This window comes from Herpailurus yagouaroundi, unplaced genomic scaffold, assembly GCF_014898765.1.
Source record: "Herpailurus yagouaroundi ecotype Mexico unplaced genomic scaffold, PumYag 140, whole genome shotgun sequence".
Classification (NCBI taxonomy): domain Eukaryota; kingdom Metazoa; phylum Chordata; class Mammalia; order Carnivora; family Felidae; genus Herpailurus; species Herpailurus yagouaroundi.
In genome coordinates, this window is record NW_024412395.1 from 85,578,693 (window position 1) to 85,597,242 (window position 18,550).

General features: G+C 46.2%; 1 protein-coding gene and 1 long non-coding RNA gene across 4 annotated transcripts in view; one reads left to right on the forward strand and one right to left on the reverse strand.

Annotated features, from left to right (window-relative positions):
* Window positions 1-14,283, reverse strand: part of KLF7 (KLF transcription factor 7) — a 91,829-nt gene extending 77,546 nt beyond the window's left edge. For 2 of the 3 annotated variants that reach the window (XM_040476013.1, XM_040476011.1), the window contains exon 1: window positions 13,710-14,283. In XM_040476013.1, the coding sequence (XP_040331947.1) occupies window positions 13,710-13,811 (102 nt within the window). In that variant the 5' untranslated portion in view covers window positions 13,812-14,283. The remainder of the gene's footprint in view (window positions 1-13,709) is intronic. The other variant, XM_040476012.1, reaches the window with a different exon arrangement.
* A 58-nt stretch (window positions 14,284-14,341) lies between these two features.
* On the forward strand, window positions 14,342-18,078 carry LOC121030971 (uncharacterized). Its single transcript, XR_005790481.1, has 2 exons — window positions 14,342-14,450; window positions 15,089-18,078. It is a non-coding gene; the product is annotated as an uncharacterized LOC121030971 (long non-coding RNA).
* The last annotated feature ends 472 nt before the right edge of the window (window positions 18,079-18,550 follow it).

Consider the following 18,550-nt stretch of genomic DNA (forward strand, 5'->3'; position numbering starts at 1 on the left):
ATGTCAGACTAAGAAACCTCAGAACTGGCTATATGTTTTTCTTCCACAAAAGGAGTTTTTCCCACCACTGACCCATCGGGTCTCTGGGAGTGACAAAAGAAACCCTGACAAATAGCAGTCATTTGGTAAGGAGGGCTGTCTGACCAAAAAATATGTTTAGTTCGGATTGTCCCTTTTGCTCTCACTTAGACCAAGGGGAGGCTGCACGCTCAGGAAGCTCCGTTTCCAAATTGGAAAATGTTGCAAATACCAATAAGGAATGAACATGCTCTGGAGCAACTGCTCGGTGCAGGCAGGGAGAGGGGTAAACCAGATGGTCTTCTCCATCCCAGATTTTGAAGATCTACAACAGAACCTGGATGACTCGGAGAAATTCAGATGCAATTTGGAAGCTGCTTTATAAGACAGAATCCTAAACAAAGGCACTCAACAAGGCAAAGAAGTCTAAGATGCAATGAAAATGGGTTCTGGGCAAGAGCAGAAAGCCAACCGGTTTGACACTGGGCGGAGCGGGGGAATAAAGGTTGTCCCCCAGTCATAGCATTTTGGAGGGGAAGGTGCCTTCAAGAGCTGCCAGTCTAAGGGTCACAAATCCAGACGCATGCTCACCAGGTCAGAGATCAGGAAGGAAGCTAGGTAGAAATAATCGGTACAAGGTTAATTGAAGAGTGCCTGATCTGTCTAAAAGCATTCAAACTAAAAAGAAAATTGAAATAGGTGTGCTGGTCAAATAAAACACCTCTTCAAGCCAGTTCAACCTAGAAGCTTCCTGCTTGTATCACTGATAATCTAACTTTCCCTAGCTCTACCCCACGGTGTAACGCACAAGGAAACATACTAACACCTAAGGACCAGAGGGGTCACAACATTTGATGACAAGCGCAAAACACTGGGTATATGTGAGCCAAAATGGCAGGATTATGTTGCAGACTAAAATGACGTTAAATAGAAAAAAACTAAATGATATTAAAGCAAAAATCTTCTGCAAGTCTTGGGTTTGGATATACTAAGTTCACATGAAAACAAATTACCATCCAGTTAAACACAAAGCTACTGACAAGCAGGGGAGGATGTATGCAGAGAGAGGCTGTACGAAACAACACCTAAGCAACCAGAGACTCAGGTAGTTAAATCTGTAGTTAGATTTGTCACAATGGACCTGGATTAGCGGCAAATGGAGCTCTGACTTCCATGTTCCAGGCAGAAAAAGTGGGGTACTTAGAATCCTTACATCTTGTTTTTAAAAATATTTTTCTAAGTTACATGTTCAAGGTTCCTTCGAAATACGTCTCAAAGAGCAATATAAGAAAATTCCTATCCATTCCTGGTATTGGCTAATGTATATTTTTACAAGATTGGATAAGTGTGGGACTTTTAAAAATGTTCATTTATTTTGAGAGTGAGAGAGAGAGAGAGAGAGAGAGAAAGGAGAGGGGCAGAGAGAGGGAGAGAGAGAATCCCAAAGCAGGCTCCACGCTGTCAGCACAGAGCCCCACGTGGAGCTGAACCTTACAACCATGAGATCATGACTTGAACCAAAATCAAGAGTCAGACGCTTAACCAACTGAGCCACCCAGGCGATCCACTTGAGAACTTTTTAAAAAGTGAAATGCCAGGAAAAAGATCTCATGGATATAGTAAGTCGTATGAAGTCTTCCCAGGAAATCTACGAAGTGGGGAGAAGGATGAGAACATTTTCTCTCGAGACAGCCGGAAGCAGACTAGACAAAGAACTGGAAATGTTCTTTCAAGGAGCCCCCCTCCTGCCAACCAACGGGACCTTCCTTCTCTGGCTTCTACGTATCTGAGAAAACACAAATGTACACACTCCACAGAAGGAGGGAAGGCAGTCTGCACACAGAGCTGGCATCCCTGAAATGAATCTCTCCATAGGTGCTGGGCTAAACCTTCAGTATGAGGAAATAATCTTGGCGTTTTATAGCAGCATGTGCGTGATTCCTCCCCCTCCCCCATAAAACTCCCAACACGAACAACCACATCAAATTATTGCTTTTCAGAGGCCAATTCAAAAACGCCCCACTTTATCACAGAAAGAATATTCCTTGTGTATGTGAGTGCTTCCATTATGTCTTATTTGAAGGAGGAAAATGAAATAAAAATCCTATCTGAGATATTTATAGATCTCATAAAACCTGATTCACTCTCATAAGCTGCTGTAAGCTCAGTCATCAGGTAAGGCAGAAATGGCAGGTGTAGTAACCAGCACGGTATTATGTTATATATGCCTAATTCTGGCTCTTAAAACATAACCACATGCTGGAAAAACTTAAGAGAAGTAAGTCCTAAGTAAGACTGGAGAGAAAGAAAGGGGAATGGCTTCGACACATGCATGAGCGGGCCAGCCCGTCATGTAGGCCCCCGGTCAGGCCAGTCCTGCCCCAGGTCTAAGTATAAGAGACTTCACAAGAGCTTCCCCTGTGGGATGGATGAAGGAATGCCATGCCCGATGCCCAGCCCTCACTCTCGCCCTGCCTTCCACCATTCACCTTTCCCTAGCCATTCCGGTGATACCATTTAGAGAAAAGAGCATCGTGTCGCTTGGCACCGTAATTGGGGAGAGGGAGGATGGTTGAAAATGGAGAAGGAAAGGGAATTTGTTAAGTGGATGCTACATGCCAGACCGTGGGCCAGAGAGCCAACGTGCCTGCCCTTACATGGGCATTATTAACTCCATTCCACAGACGCCAGAATGAGGCTCAGAGACGCTGTCTCAAGGTTTCAGCTCTGCCTTATTCCAACACCTCCGTGTAATTTGGCTACCACCAAACACTGTGACCTCAAGGAGATGTAGCACAATCCAGTCCTCTTAGAGATGACAAAACCAAGCCCCAGAAAGAAGCCATACCAGAGAACGGTTCAAATCCATACAGGTCCATTGGTTGCCAGGCCATCGTCTTTAGCTTCTGCCCTGGTGTCTCCTATCTAATCAAGAGTCTGCATAAATGTTAAAAATTCAGAGTGTCGAGCAGACTGCCTGAGTTTGGATCCTGGCTCAATCGCTTCCAAGCCACTTAATACCTCCAACCTCGAGGTCTCCCTCCGTAAAATGGAGATCCACAGAATCTGTATCTCACAGGGTTGGAAGGACTAAATGAAATGCTGCAGATAAGGTGCTCCAGTGAGATCATCGGCAGGAATGAAGATGTTAGACATATATTAGATATTATTATAATGCTTACTTGGCGATAGGAAGAGTCACCGGGTGGAAAGAGGGAAGAGGAAAACGTGTTCCACCACTGGTCTTGCAACTCATTTACTTGGCAGCCACAAGAAGACAACTTGCTCAATCTTCCTCTGCTTCCATTTTCTCACCTCTGAACGGGAAATTCTGTAATATCTGCCCGCTCCTTGGCCACAGGAGGAACGTGCTAACGACAAGAGACCATGAGCACAACACCCTGATACCTTCCGAACAAAAGCTTAATACAGATGTTTGTTAGACGCTCAAAAGCAGTGAGAAAATCCCCATCACAGAGGAAATTATCTCCTGGTCCATACTGAACACTGAGTGAGAGAGGCAAATGCACAGGTGGGGGCTGAACAATCTTAAGAACACAGAAGTGAACCCAACGGCTCAATTTGACACGGAGCAGCATCCCCAGGGGCTTACGGGAGAATCAGCTCCGCACGGGGCCTCTTCCCAGAAGACATCTTCTATCACCATACGCAGGGACTGGGCTCTGTTATCGGGATCTATGGTGGCCATATGAACAAACATCAAAAGCTCAAAAGGTATGGGACGGGGGCAATCTATTTCCACTCCTTTGCGCGCTGACAAATGTGCCGCCTCTCCAAAAATAAGAGCCAGCACCGTGAGCGCTCCGTTGCATTCCTGCTACCCGAGCTCCGGAAGATGAGCCCATGGAGCGGGGTCAGGAACAGGCAGGCACTCCCTTGCACAGCAACTGCTCCACAGCTAATTGCCGTTTTCACAGCTGGGTTGAGCTTTCCAAAAGGCATCCTTCAACCCTAAGCTCTGAGCTCCTCTCATGATGTTCTTTCTCCCCAACCCGTACCCCCATCAAAGGCAGTTTATAGATAAAAGGATGTAGCTACAGTACATACATTTTCGCAAACATCACAGTGTGAAACGGAGGCACTTCTAAGGCTTCTTTGTGAAGATCACCACATGCCACGGTCATTACCACAAGAGCTAAGCCTTCCACGGACAAGGAGGCAGCCTCCTTGCCTGGATGTCCTCCGTGGCAATTTTTCCACAGTTTATTTTTGCTCCTCTTACTAGAGACATGGGCCCTTTGAAATCCTTTATAAACAGAATCTACTTCCAAACAGTGAGGTCAGTAAGAAATATGGGGAGCTGCTTCCTAACGTCTATCTGGCATCATCCAACAGATGTTCATGCATGCATCCATCCCTGTGAAACCACAGAGCAGGCTGAGGTAAGTGGAAAATCATGGTCAAGGGCCTGCCGCGAATGAATTATTTGAAGTACGGCATGGCGGCAGTTGAACGCCCAACACCACAAAGGTACCAGAAACGGAGTTTGACCAGGTTAAGTAAACCTGTAGAGGGTCACAGGAATGTGAGCCAAATGGGACCACACTTGACACTTTAAGGTGAGGGAAAGCAAAACAAGAAGGATGAAACAACCCTTGGGCAGTCGCTATTAACCAGTGAGCTGGATGAAGTGCATCCACCGGCACTGTCCTGCTTTATTCTACACCTCTGTTACACTTGGACTCCAAGTTACACAAGAAATCAGGTATTTCCATATAAGCAGCAGGCACCGACGACTCTGATACACCTGATATTAACTCTCTGAAGCTTAATGGCTCAAAGCCTTGGCTACCTATTGGAATCACCTGGAAGCTTAAAAACCAGCAACAACGACAACAAAAACAACCATGCCTGGCTTCCGCTCAAAGGGATACTGACTTAATTCGTCTGGGGTGTACCCATGATTGAGAACTATTTGCTGCAGACATAGTCAAATGTTAACTCCTGTCATATCATAATCGCTACATATGTATTGAATGCCTACTGTGTGCAAAGCTCTCTATGAACCTGAAGGGTTACATATTAAAAGTTTATTAGCAGTGCACCTGGGTGACTCAGTCAGTTAAGCATCTGACTTTTGGTTTTGGCTCAGGTCACGATCTCCTTTTTCATGAGTTCGAGCTCCACATCGGGCTCTGCCCTGACAGTGGGGAGCCTGCTTGGGATTCTCTCTCTCTCTCTCTCTCTCTCTCTCTCTCTCCCCCTCTCTTTCTCTCTCTCTCTCAAAATAAATAAATAAACCTTAAAAAAGTTTACTATCAAAATTATAATCAAGGCATCAACTCTGCTCTAAAATATACCACCTCATTGGAAAACTAAGTCAGCGGGAAAAAGGAAAAGAAAAAGAAAGGAAAATTGTACTATAAGACAAAACTAAAAAGCATCATGAAAAATGAAAAAGCTCTACACAAGAGCGTACAAATAGTAGCAATTACTATCGGCCAAGGGAAGGGAAAGGAGTGTCCTGGAAGATGTGGCAACCATCTGAAACTTAAAGGATGGGTAGAATTTGGACAAACAGAATCAGAAGGGAAGAGGGAGGAAGAAGGAAAAGGCTAAAGCAAATGACAGAAATAAAGACAGAAGCAGGAAAGGCACAGTCATCCAGTTTGGATGGCATTTACTGCACTCAAGAGGGGGAAATGTGACTATCACCCAGGCCGGGAACTGGAACATCTTAGAATATCCTAAGTCCTTAAAGTTTGGCCTCATCCTATGTGCAAGAGAGAAAAAGCCATCGACAGCTTGAAAACATGGTGATGGAGGTAGAAAGTCAGTCCAGGGGAAGTGCAAGGGGCTGCTCTGGGGCAATGGCAGAGGGAGCAGGAAGTTGAAGAGCACGGTGTAGTATGTCAGGGGCCAAATCAGTGGGATTTTCCACCTGATTGGATTCAAGGGAAGAGAGGAGCCAAAGATGACTAGAGCTTTCAAACCTAGACCACAAAAAAGAAGGTCATCTCAAAAAAGAAACTGGGCAGCCAGGAAGAGGGGAAAAGAAGTTGCTGAGTTCAAGCTTTGGAACACATTCAACTGGGATGATCCTGGGACAACCCCTAAGGGCTTTATTGTCAGTCCCATGTTTTCAATCCAAAAGTGGGGCCTGAAATTCAAGAACATATCTGGAGTTGGAGATGGAGGTCACAGCTTTGAGGAAATAAAGAAGTCTCCTTTAGAGAGGGAACCGCGACTTCTAACATCAGTGAGATGCGTTCCCACAGAGAGTATCCCAAGATTGGGTTGAGAAGGGAAAAAAATCATCAGGCACAGGGGCAAAGAGCACCCCTCATTTCCTTTGCTCAGGATGGCCATGTGGAATCAAGCCTGCTTCATCCACCAGCCCCAAAAGGACATTCTGAAAGGTTACAGAAGTTGACTTTCTTCCCAACTGCTTATCCCAATATGGAGTATTTTGCTGTTGTTGTTGTTGTTTAAATTTGTAGAACATTACAACCTCACTGCCCATCCAACCTGCTCTAGAAACTTAGAAACACTTCATATTTTTTTTTTCCTGAATTGGCACATGATTGCTGTTACAGTTTTGTTCAGTCCCTTTGTTGGCCTGGTGTCAGCGACAAAGCCATTGAACATTCGATGCTTTTGACATAAAACCCCAGTTCTATGGTCCATCCAACCCCCCTAATGCCTACATCCTACACCCTCTTTACTCCCACTCTACGTGTTATCATTTAAGTGACAGTCCTTTTGTAAACAAACCTACACATATAATTGGGGGCTTTTGTTCGTTTTCTTCAGGACAGTGTACATTTTCCAGGTTAGCACACATTATTAAAAGTGGAAAAAGGATTAAATCATACACACAAGCCTTAGCCAAGAAAACCAAGAGCTTGGTTTAGGCCCCAGATAATTCCAAAATTCCATGTACTAGTCCTGTTCTAAGTAAAAAGGGCATTTTCTTGTTCCCTTAAAGGGGAGAGAGGAAAAGAGAGAGGAATTAAAAATGAGAAGTGACTCAAATTATATTCAGACAGTGTAACAAAAAGCAAGCAAACTGATGTGGGCATCCAAAAGGGTCCTGAGCCCTGGAACCACCAGCGCTATTAACCACAGGTGTATGACCTTGGAGGGTTCAATGCCTCATCTGCTTTAACAACCACTTGGTCCAACACTACAGTCTTTGAACTGAAGAAACCAAGACCCTTTTCAGGATTTGAAATTCCAAGATTCTATGCTCCTAGGTTTGGTACGAGGCCTGGGGCCTGACTTTCAATATGGACCCTCAGGGAATGTCAATAAACCCAAATTCAGAAATAGATATCGCATGTGGCTCTACATTAATTATTTTAATTACCTCTAATCATTTCCGAATGACACAGACATGGATGCTGTTTCCTGGCCATTATGGACATGTGTATTCACACTGTATACTCATCTGCCCTACAAGGGCCACCAGCCCCGACAGGCCATTAGCTAAAAGAGCAACAGGAAGTAGTAAATCTAAGGCACACGTTATGAACAAGGTTGTAGCAAAGTGGGGAAACACAGATAGGCATAGGGCAGTACTCAAAAACTCACAAGACTTACAATTTCTTTTTCTGGCAGTTATGTTCTGATTCTGTACTACTGAATTTTGAACATGTTGACTTTCCCCTACTGGGAGTCCAGCTTAGAGGGCAGATATGTAGTAAAAAGTACCTGCAGTGTAACCTTCACTCGCAAGCTTATATCCAAGTCAACTCTGCATCACCCCAAGAGTCTCTTTGCACCTCACCAGCATTAAGAAAGGACTAAGTCTTTACTGTGACATATTTTCCATGTTTTAATATAAATAAAGAGAATCTCACAAGGTGTGACCGACTGCATTCACCAGCTCAATCAGGAACGGTATCGCCATGAAATCAGAAGTCACCCACACCTCAAGCAGGCTGATACTGGACCCCTAACCAAGACTGCTGCGGACTCTTGGCCGTGATACCAACGTTACGACGCATGTGATGGCGAGGACAGCTAGAAGCTGCTCTATTGCAGGGAGAAATGGACACAACACCCTTAGCAGGACGCTTAGCAAGTTCTCCGGCACGCCAAAATACCAAGGGAGGAAAACAAAAAGGAGTCAAGATGGTAGAAATAACCCTCCAAATGAGCAGCAACAGATAAAGGCAAGGAAGGGGAAGGAACACGATCATGGCCGTGTTTAAGTGAAAGCATATCCTGGTAAAGGCAATGCTTCATTTACTTGGGGAACTCTTACACCAAATTGGGAAAGGACAGTTTCTCAGGTGGATGCTCTAGGGCGAGCAAACGATGTAACAGGGTAGAGGGGTGTTTCTTAAGTTGCCCACGTTACATGAAATGCTCATGATTAGGTACTGCAAATCGTTCCACGGATTTTAAGCTATTAGTAGTTGTAGAGCTTCCCAATCTCTGTACTTGTTAAGATTCAGCAGTTTGGGTTAAAATGTTTCTACTTGTTTATGCTAAGTAAGCATTCAGATGATTCAGGAAAACAAAGGGATTTCTTTGCAGAGACCAAATCTCCACCCCTCACTCTCCTGGCACCACTCAGGTTAAATCGGGGAGCTGTCCTAAACTTTCAGCAAATCCTAATTCCAACATACATGCTAACTGACGTACTGAGTGAACAGAATCACAGAGTAGTCTGCGTTCACCAGTCACAGGGTCCAGCATAGGAGATAAAGAACTCCTTGCCCACTACTACAAACTGCAGAGATAGGGGGCGTCAGCCATTCGATCAACACGAGCCAGTTGGGGCTGGCCAGAGTAAACTGTATTTTCCTTTGCCCAACGGGCACAGAGTGATTAAAGAAGACTGCAATGCCTTCTTGGACTCAAAAAGTTAAAATACAGGAATTCTCTGAAGGGAGAAGAATCTGAAGATTTATAAGAGTGGCTACTAAAAGCCCCATTAGGACCCTCTCTAAACTAGTCCCATTTAAGTGGAGAGGCAAAGAGCCCCCACTGGCATTTATATTTAAAATGGGCTGGAAGAGAGGGAGAACCCACATCTGAACACTGAAGGTCTCTGACATACCCACATGTAAATCATTTCAGGGTGAGGCTGTCACAGTGCATCTTCTGCTCTGCCCTTTAAATGGATTGGACCCCAACATCACATTCTCCTCAGGGTAGGGGGGGTGGTGGGAGTTGCATGGAGAACAAAGAAGTCACCATTTCCTTTATCCCCCCACGGAAGACAGATGTAATGAGAATATCTGCAGTGTAGCATCCACTCCCTTTAACATACTAAACGACAAACAGGTAGATGGAATGATCGTGTTCGTGACCCCTAAGTCGACACAAAGATGTCTCCATTAAAAAGAACATGGAAAGAATCTATTAAAGAAAGGCTAAGTGTGTGATTGATTGCATACACATGTGCTTTCATTTGTAAAGCTACATTTACTTAGTGACTGCATCCTTATGAAGAACATCTGAATTACAGGACAGTTTTCTTTTCCTTTTTTTTTTTTTTTTTCATCTCCCAAGTCATTATTTCAAATTAAAAAAAAAAAAAATAGATTGATGGTAACTAAAGAGCACCCACATAACATACAAAAAGGCAAAAAAGCCAGCTAGTTTATCCTTTCAGTGTGGTTAGCTAGGCTCCTTTGTGTCTACAAATTTCCCTGGGTGGTGCTGTTGCCAAGAAATTCTAATTCATGACAAGGTTTTCTGCAAATTGGGGACAGAGGCAAACCTACAGATGCAGGGACCCTACAGTTTGCTTTGTCTTTCCGGCTGAGACAGCACCTGGCCGCTCAGGCCTGTAGACGGCAGTGCACAGGCCAGGGCACCAAAAAGAGGAAGCAGCAATGTAGCTCAGAGAACAAATCCCATCCCTGGTATCATGAGGCTGTTCTTGGAAGGCAACCATTTTTGTAGGTTGTCCCCTAGAGATGCCTCGTATCAAAAGCCCTTGTAACAAGCGTTACAGGGTGCCTGAAACCAAGATGAAATTGCAGTGTTATGGGGACACTTTAGTTCTTACTAAAGTGCCATTAGTTTAAAACAATGGGGGGATGGGGGGAGGAGGGAGGAATGTTCTATGATTTATTTATTTGTTTCCAGTAGCAGTGGAAAATTTTCTCTGAGCAAAAAGGAGGCCTGAAACTGACCCCATCTGCCAATTATGAATCAGCATTAATGACAAGCATAATTCCATAAGAGTTTTCAAGCAAACATACCATGCTCCTCAATGACATGAAGCAAAGCTAAGTGCAAATAACAACTTAGAACTTCATTACTTGACCCGCACTCCTGAAAGAGCAGGCGAGGTATGGAAAATATATCCAGATTCTAAAAGTCTTTGTAGCTTCTCGGAGAAAAATAACCAAGTGTATCATATCAAATCCTTTTTATTTTCCAAGGCAACAGCGGGTCCAGAAAAATCATGATTTCTATTGGCGACAAAACTCATGAATGTGTTTCCCTTTATCCATCAGCAAGTGGTACCCTATACACTACTCCAGCTTCTGTCCTACCTTTGACTTTTTCCTACTTTTGCTCAGACAGCTCTTGGAAAATTTCCTGCAAGTTTCCAAAGAACTTAAGGCTAGTAGCCTTAAGAGTTGTGCGTCAGCTAAATTCCATAAAATAATAGACCACAGAAGCACAGTGTAATTTACAGTTATATGACAGGCAGAGATGATGTTACTTGGGCCAAGTGCTTAAGTATGCAGTCAGAGCCGGGGAATGGAGAGCTGTTAATGTAGGATGTCCATCTGGATTTTAAAATTACACCGGCAATGATTTTCAGAGTTGGAGCTGTATGTTGCTATAGACATCACTGCCTGAAAGCCCAATGTCAAAATGACGACCCCTGTGACAGCAGGACCATCCCAAGCTCACTGACGGTTAAGCAGGACGATGATCCCAGCCCCCAGTTTAAAATAACATCCCCAAATAGTCCATCTTTAATTTTCAAAGGCACAGATGTTCTTGGGTTTATCATCCAAGCCACTCTTTCTCTACAAACCAAATCAGATTATTAGAATCTCTGTATTTCGTTCATCTCAAGGCCAGGTACACTGTTCACTTGCAGAGAACATCTAATAATTGCTCCCCATTTGACCTCCAAAATCTGATTACCCCAGAGCATCAGGAAACTTCCTCCTGCCTGGGGTTCTTTGCAACAACCTTCTTAAGCCATTTTGAGCAAAGGAGTCTCAAAATTTCACCATCTGATGGTTGATTTGGCCCCAGCAGTTGCATATAACCATCCCCCCTCTCCTTATACACAGAAGCAGCAAAGGGTGGGGGAGGGGAGGGCCAAGGAGAGGGAGGAAGGAAGCGATGGAGGTTGGAGGTTTTGTCATCAGCATGAACTTAAGAGTCATAGTCACCTTTAAAGAGAGCAGTTGCGACTATAGAGAGCAGGGCAGAAAGGTCCTTGGAGTGGTATCTTATTTAGTAGCGCTTCCCCACAAGTTATGTTTCGGCATAGACTAGGAGCTTGCTTCTCAAACAGCTTGGCAAAGGGTCTTAAGGTAAGAGTAGTTGCCAGTTGGAGAGGGTTAAGGCAAGAAGTAAGGAGGGAGGTGTGTGTGTGAGGGCGGGGGGGGGGGGGGTGATATTCCGGGTAGAAACTAAGCTAGAGGTTCCTTGAAGGAGGTGAGTGGAGACGGGTAGAGAGAGGAGGGGGAAGAAAAAGCAGAGGAGGCTTCTGAGGAAACAATAGATCTAACACATCCCCGAATTATCAAACCAGTGATGCTTCTTTACATATCCAGACTTTCTCCTGGACGCTCTAAACCAGATCTAGAAAAGCAGGTTTCCTCTGGAGCGGCCTTCCCCCGAAGCAGGCTTTACTACTGTGAAAACTTGAACCAAAACAAAGTTGTGTGATTCATCAGGAGGGAACGCCGTAACAAATAAAGCCAACTTTCTTCCCTCCAACACTGCTTAACAGTTAGTCACAAACAAGGGCTGCCTTGGGCAGGCTGACTAAATCAACAGATTCCCTACCCTAACCTGTCTAGACAGTCGTTAATACGCAACCGGTTTGACACCAGTGGGCTGACAATGTGAAATGGAGGCTATTTCGGAAAATGAAATTCTGGCCACATTTTGGCTTAATTAGCATGTGAAATAAAAGGAGGAAAAGATCTATGGAGACCCTTCATGAGACAGTCTCATTAAGGATGGGGGGGGGGGGGGCGGAAGAAGGATGCACTGAAGAAATGCCTTGCGCTAAAAACGTATGAACTATGTGCGCGCTGAGAGACAAAGTCGAGTGTATCTGCCAGCATCCCTGGGCAGCAACATACATGTGGACACAGGGGCCGGTACCTGGAGGAAAACTCACAGCCTCTAACCAGGGGAGAGCAGTAACTAGTAACAAAGGTACAGTCAGAGGATCGGCTTTGCCCCTCTTCACCCTACACCAAAAGCCAAACCTCACCCGCGAAAGCGGCAACTGTTACTTCCCAGCCTCGAGCTGGCAAATCCCGCTTTGGATCCTGGCAGGAGAAATTCAGCCGTTCATTAGCCTTAACAAGCTGCTGTCATGGAGCGAAGTTACATGAGCAGCCACACACGGAGCCTCTCTCGGTCTTCCCCAAGGGCAGGCTGGTTTCTCCAGGACGGACTGTGCGAGTTCACACGTCCGATGTGCAAACCCAGCCTGTGTTCTTGGACGTTCCATGGGGCACAGTGTAGTATTTTTAAAGGATACCCCAACCCCCCGCCCCCCACCCACCATCTTTCCTGCAGAGTGTCCCTTCAGCAGCTCCTAATCCATGCTGAGAAAACCACTGTTTCCGCAGCAGACCTAGCACTTTCCACTGACCAGCACTTTCTTTATTCCACTTCACAAAGCCCAGTGAACTTGTCACCAGACCCACTTTGCCCTCAGTGGGACGCCTAGCCAACTTGGCATCGGTGCCCTTCAGCATCATAGGAGTTTCTTAACTAGTCCTCTAAGACAAAGTCAGAGGCACGGAAGCACATACCACCCTTTGTCAGAGGTTGTGCTGTCTAACTAGGGAGGGACCCCAAACAAAAAAAGAGAAACAGGGACACGTACAGAGGCATCGCACTGGGGAAACCTACAATGCGTGGTCAGCGTTAGGTAGATACATCTTCCCGTGCTCCTCCTAGATATCCTGGAATATCTTTTGTCACTGGGCTCCTCTCCCCTCTGCCCACCTCCTCAATCTCAAAATCAAGTTTCTCTCTTGTCTTGACACTGGCTAATTACTGGGAAAACACTCCGCTATGCTCCTACCTCCTGACCCCCATCTGACGGTCGTCAGCACCAGTTGAAAGAACTGAACCCGATTTAAGGTACCAAGCAGGTAGAGCTCGAGCATGTAGGGACGCGGTATCCTGGCATTAATGGCTCATCGAGCCCCAAACCACCTTTCCACCCGGTTCCTCCGAACCCCAGAAGTTACGCAGGTCTGTGCTGGGGACAGTGAGCCCGACAACGTGTGCGCAAGGATGTGTGTTGGTGACTGAAACGCAGGCAGCTCAGACCGGCTGCACAGCTCAGCACGCTAAGGGGTTAGAGGGTGGGTGGAGAGGTAAGCGCAGATGACTGTTTCCGAAAACATTTTAACCAACAAACAGCCAAAAAAGGGTGGGGGGAATAAAACAAACAAACAAAAAATTCAACCCCGAGCCCACACCAACGCAGCCCCTGCGCCTCCGCCGCCACCACACGATTTACACAAGTAATTTAAATCATTCACCTGCTGCCAGGTCTCCTCCAGGGATGGCAAAGCTGAGAAGTAGCCGGTGTCGTGGACAAGTTGTAGCTCCTGGAATATACTATAACTAGCCAACACGTCCATGCTGCTGCTGCCGGGCAAAACGGGAGGAGAAACCCTCCCCCGAACACAGTTGGGTCTGTTTGTTTGTCAGTCTGTCTGGCTCACCCCCCAAGAAGGCAGACATCCAGTGGCCCTTTTGTTTTGTTTTGTTTCAGTCAACTAAAAAGGAAAAAAAAATCAATGCAGGAGAGAGGAAGAGAGGAGGTGAGAGAGGAGAGAGTGAGTGGGGTGGATGGAGAGAGGCATCCAGCGTGTACAAGTGCAGACCGCTGCCAGGAAAAGGGGACTTCTCCACGGGAGTAACAATTCCCTTCCAGGGCTCTAATCACTCCAGCTCGTGGATCAGGAAGGGGGATGCAAACTCACTGACACGAAGCTGCCATCTATTTCTGCAGCGCTGTTCGCTCCTAATGCAATCTTTGCTCTTTATTTTGGGAGGTTGCATTTTTTTTTTTCTCGCGATCGCTTCTCTCCCCCCCCCCCCCCCTCCCCCCCCCCCGCACCCCCCCCCCCCTCCTTGCTAGTTTGTAGTCTCTCCCCCCTCCTTTTCTCCTCCTCCTGCTCTTCCCCCTCCCCAAACTCCCCCCCTCCGCCTGGCTCTCCGCGCAGCCGTGGGATCTCGGAGGAGGGCGTCCATTAGGCCGCGTGTGACCATGTAAGGTAAACAGGGGGCTCATGAAGTCACTGAGGACCAATGGGGAGCGCGGAGCGGGGTCCGGGGCGGGGCTCGGCTCTGGCGGCGAGCGCGGATTGGCGGGCTGCGGATCTCCCTGCTGCCTTACAAGGCGGTGCGAGGCGAGCTATTTTTAGAGGGCTATATAAGGGGGCTGAGGCGGCCGCGCGGCGGCCGGGGAGCGCGAGCGCGAGGGACGGGGAGGGCCGCGGCGACACTCGCGCCGGCTCCCGGGACGCCGAGGCGGCCGGGCTTGGGCCGCGCGCCGGCCTCCGACCTTCGCTTCGGTGCCTGGCGGAGCCCCGGGCGCCGGGAGCCTGCGCCCCTCGGAGGGGCGGGGTCGCGTGTCGCCTTCCTGGCGGTGACGCGGCCGGTCAGGAGGTGAAAGTCCAGAATGCGGGGTTAGGATGCCTCCTGGAGGAGGAGCGGGGCGGGAGCCCGGCGGAGCTGCCGTCGGGGGGTGGGGGAGGAGGCAGTGACACTTCCCACTCCGCCCGGCTCCGGGACCCGGGGGCGGAGAGCCGCGAGGGAGAGGCGTGCAAAGGGGGGAGGGGGGGACTCACTAAAAAATAAGCCGAGAAAGAAAGAAAAAGGTCCCCAAAGCCCTTTCACAAATTGCCCACAGGCTGCCAGGGCGCAGGAAGAGGCGCCCGAGGAGGAAGTGGCACACAATGGAACCGAACAAAGGGGAGCGGCGCGGAGACAACGACCGGCGCCCGCCCCCCGCACGCAGTCCCCGCCCCGGTGCGCGCCGCCAGCCGTCCTCCCCTCGCTGGGACCCCACGCGGGGTCCGCGTCGGGAGGCCGACGCCCAGTTAGCGTCGATCGAAAGGGGACATTTCGCGGGAGTGGGAGTCAGAATGGAAGGCGCCCGGACCGACGCGGGGCGCAGGCAGCTTCCGTGTCTCCCCATGTGGCTTAGGGAGAGAGGTGTCTAGCGAGCTGCGGTGGTGAAGAGTCGGAACCGGATCCGGCTCTGGAACTGGCACGTAGAACTATCCAGAGATACTCCTCTCTTAGATGCAAACCCTGCACACGCACGTTTCTAGGGTCGACCAGTTGTTTGCTTGACCTTCCGTGGTCAGTGTGATTCACGTTTCCCTGAAATGTACCATGAGCCAAGCCTACACCTTTGGAACGACTGCAGAATTCGGTACTTCTTCAGATGAGAAACTTAATTTTACTCCTAAGAAAAGAAACCCATCCACCTTAGTCGCCCTTCTCAGCCTTCTCTCCTTCTGACTCTGTGGGACTCCATATCATAATATTTGTAAGATTCTGCTTTATAGAACGAGCATAATTTGAAATTTAGTTCTTGCCAGGGGAAATGAAACAAATTACTGGGCTTGAGGAAAGTCTAATTTATTCGCTTTGTGATGTCTGGAGTTCTGTTGGTTAGACCTACAGCATCCGTTGTAGGAGAATAATTGGCAGAGTTACTGGAGTGTATATAAGACGTGCAAGGATCTTAGTGCATTTAGTATGAGGTATATACACATTAGTAGTGCTAGGGGAATGATGGTACAGAAAGGTTAAGCGGCTACATGAATAGGATGATATCATGATAGCACACATATGTGTTAGCACAGGGCGTACTTCTCATGAAGGCCTCTCTTTGAAAGGCCAGATGGGCCTTTCCCAGAAGTAGAAAACCACTTAGAGCCATCACATCCCAGTTAATGCGTTAACTTGATCCTTATGGTCACTGGTGCTGCTGCTTACTGGCCCTGTGACTGAGCTTCCTAGCTCGGACCCTCTGATTACCCATCTCAGAAATAGAAATAATGGTATCTGCCTCGCCTGGATGTTGGGAAGAATCAAAGTAAGGTTTGCAACTCACCTAGCATAGTATCTGGTGCTATTAGGTAGATGCTAAATGTTAACCGTCATTATCTCCTGGCTTTGGCTAAGTAGACCAAATAAGATATCTGAACTAATGAGACCCATGGAGGGGTGGTGGGAAGGGACATACCAAAGTCTTAGAGACTAAGAGGAGCGGTATAAGCCCCTTGCCAATTTGTAATAAGTATTACGAATGTAATGTTCCTATTGTGTGGGGGGATGGGGAAGAGACCATTGAAAAGCCCTGAGGCAGAAAACAAGTTCTCCAGTAAATAGGGGAAGGAAAAGAACTTAGACCCAGGGAAACTCAAGAAGCCAAAGGCAAGGCAAGGCCAAAGCATGTAATTTGATGTCTGAACTCAAGTGAACTTCATTTCTGTTTTGTGCATTACCCTCTTGCCATTTTTGAACAAAATATGACATTCTTGTTAACCTGTGAGTTCAAAGATTATACAGATAATAGTTAACTAGTTAAACACTTTCAGTATGCCAGGCTGTATGGGCACACAAACGATTTTTATATGCAGCTCTTCATTTCATCCTCACGACAACCTGACGGAAGTATTTTTGTATCTCCAACTTTATAGATGAAAATACACAGGCTTAGAAATAGTTGGTCAAGGTCACACAACTGAGAAGGAACTGAGCAGAGGTTCAAATCCAGGAGCATCTGACTTTCAAGACTTTGCTTTGCCTAGGGGTCTGTGTGCAGTGAAAGACTTAAGTTTCTTGTTTTAAGTCAAGATGTGTTTACAAAAATGCTTCAGTGTGGAGAAGGGGGGCTTCCTTTGAGGTTTTTCTCCTTGTAAATATCAACCATACAACTTACAGAACTCAACCAAAATCTCACAGTGTCAGTCTGAAAGACCTCATTATGACTCTCTTCAAAGCTTTATGGAACATTTTAGAATTCATTCTAAGAGATTTGTGCCACAAGGCACTCCTAAAGTCACATTTCAAAAAGCTACTTTTTATAGCCTAGAGACCCTAGTTTCACATTGCAAAACGCATACAAAGAATCTGAATGTACAGAATAATCAACAAATTAAGATCACAAGGGAACTTTGGCGGTCAAACAAACCAAAAATAAACATCACCACTTTAAGCACCATATATTGAATGCCCTCTCTGGATCAGGCATTTTAGACATGTTCTCATCCGATCTTCACCACGATCTTGTGAGGGAGCTGTCCCTGCTCCATTTTCACAGATGAAGGTATGCAAATTCAGAGGGTACATAATTTGCCCATTACCATATGTCTGTTAGGTGGTACAAACCAATTCAAATATAGGTCTGATTCCAAGATGACTCCAGAGTCTGTGACCTCTACACACGTTGCCTTAGGAGACACTGATACTACTGTGAATGATATCACCCTTTGAAAGTTATCCCGTAGGAAACACCTAAGAGTAAATAATGTTTGCCTCCCCCACCCCACAAAACTAAGAATTGAGGACGTTTTATGAACAACATAGTAAAAATCTGATATGTAAATAGACGCAACCGAGACATCAGACTGTTTCTACTAGAAAAGTCTTGTTCATTAGTATAGGAAGTCCTTATTAGCCATGTGTGATTAGCGCTGGTAAAGCCTCCTAAAAATAAATCTACTTAAAGCAGGGGCCAAATCTCAGAGCAGCTGGTGAAAAGTAGACTTCACCTGAAAATAAAACTCGACGTTATTAGAATACGTTTATCTTTTATTGAACAAAATTTATGTTGTAAGTACCACTATGCTAATTTTAGAATGAATAAACAATAAATCAAGATTACCGTTGGCTTCATTTGTTTTGACCAAACGTGAAGAGCCTTACAACATGCTTTAGTTCATTTTTGACTTTTATGCCATAATCAAAAGGAGGGTCATTTTATTAAAATGTTCGAGGGCTTCATCAGTTTTCCCCGGGATCTCAATTAATTTTGTGATATTCGAAGTATCGTCTTCTCTTCTTTTAAAGCATCAACATAGTCTTCATCCCTGTTGATTTTACCTTCAGTTGTCTGTTTAACTTTACAGACCCTCACTTGCTACTTGCTTTACCAATTTCACTTTCACTGACATCACGAAACCTTATACCTTTCGCAAGATTTGCAATTTCACTTCGCAATAGAACTAAATTTATTTGCATTGGATTACAAATGTTTACCACCATGGGGAGTAGAGGAGGGGAGCCTTGTGTTCAAAAGATGTTTGAATGGGGAACTCATTTATAGGTGGCCATGTCATTAATAAATATTTCCACA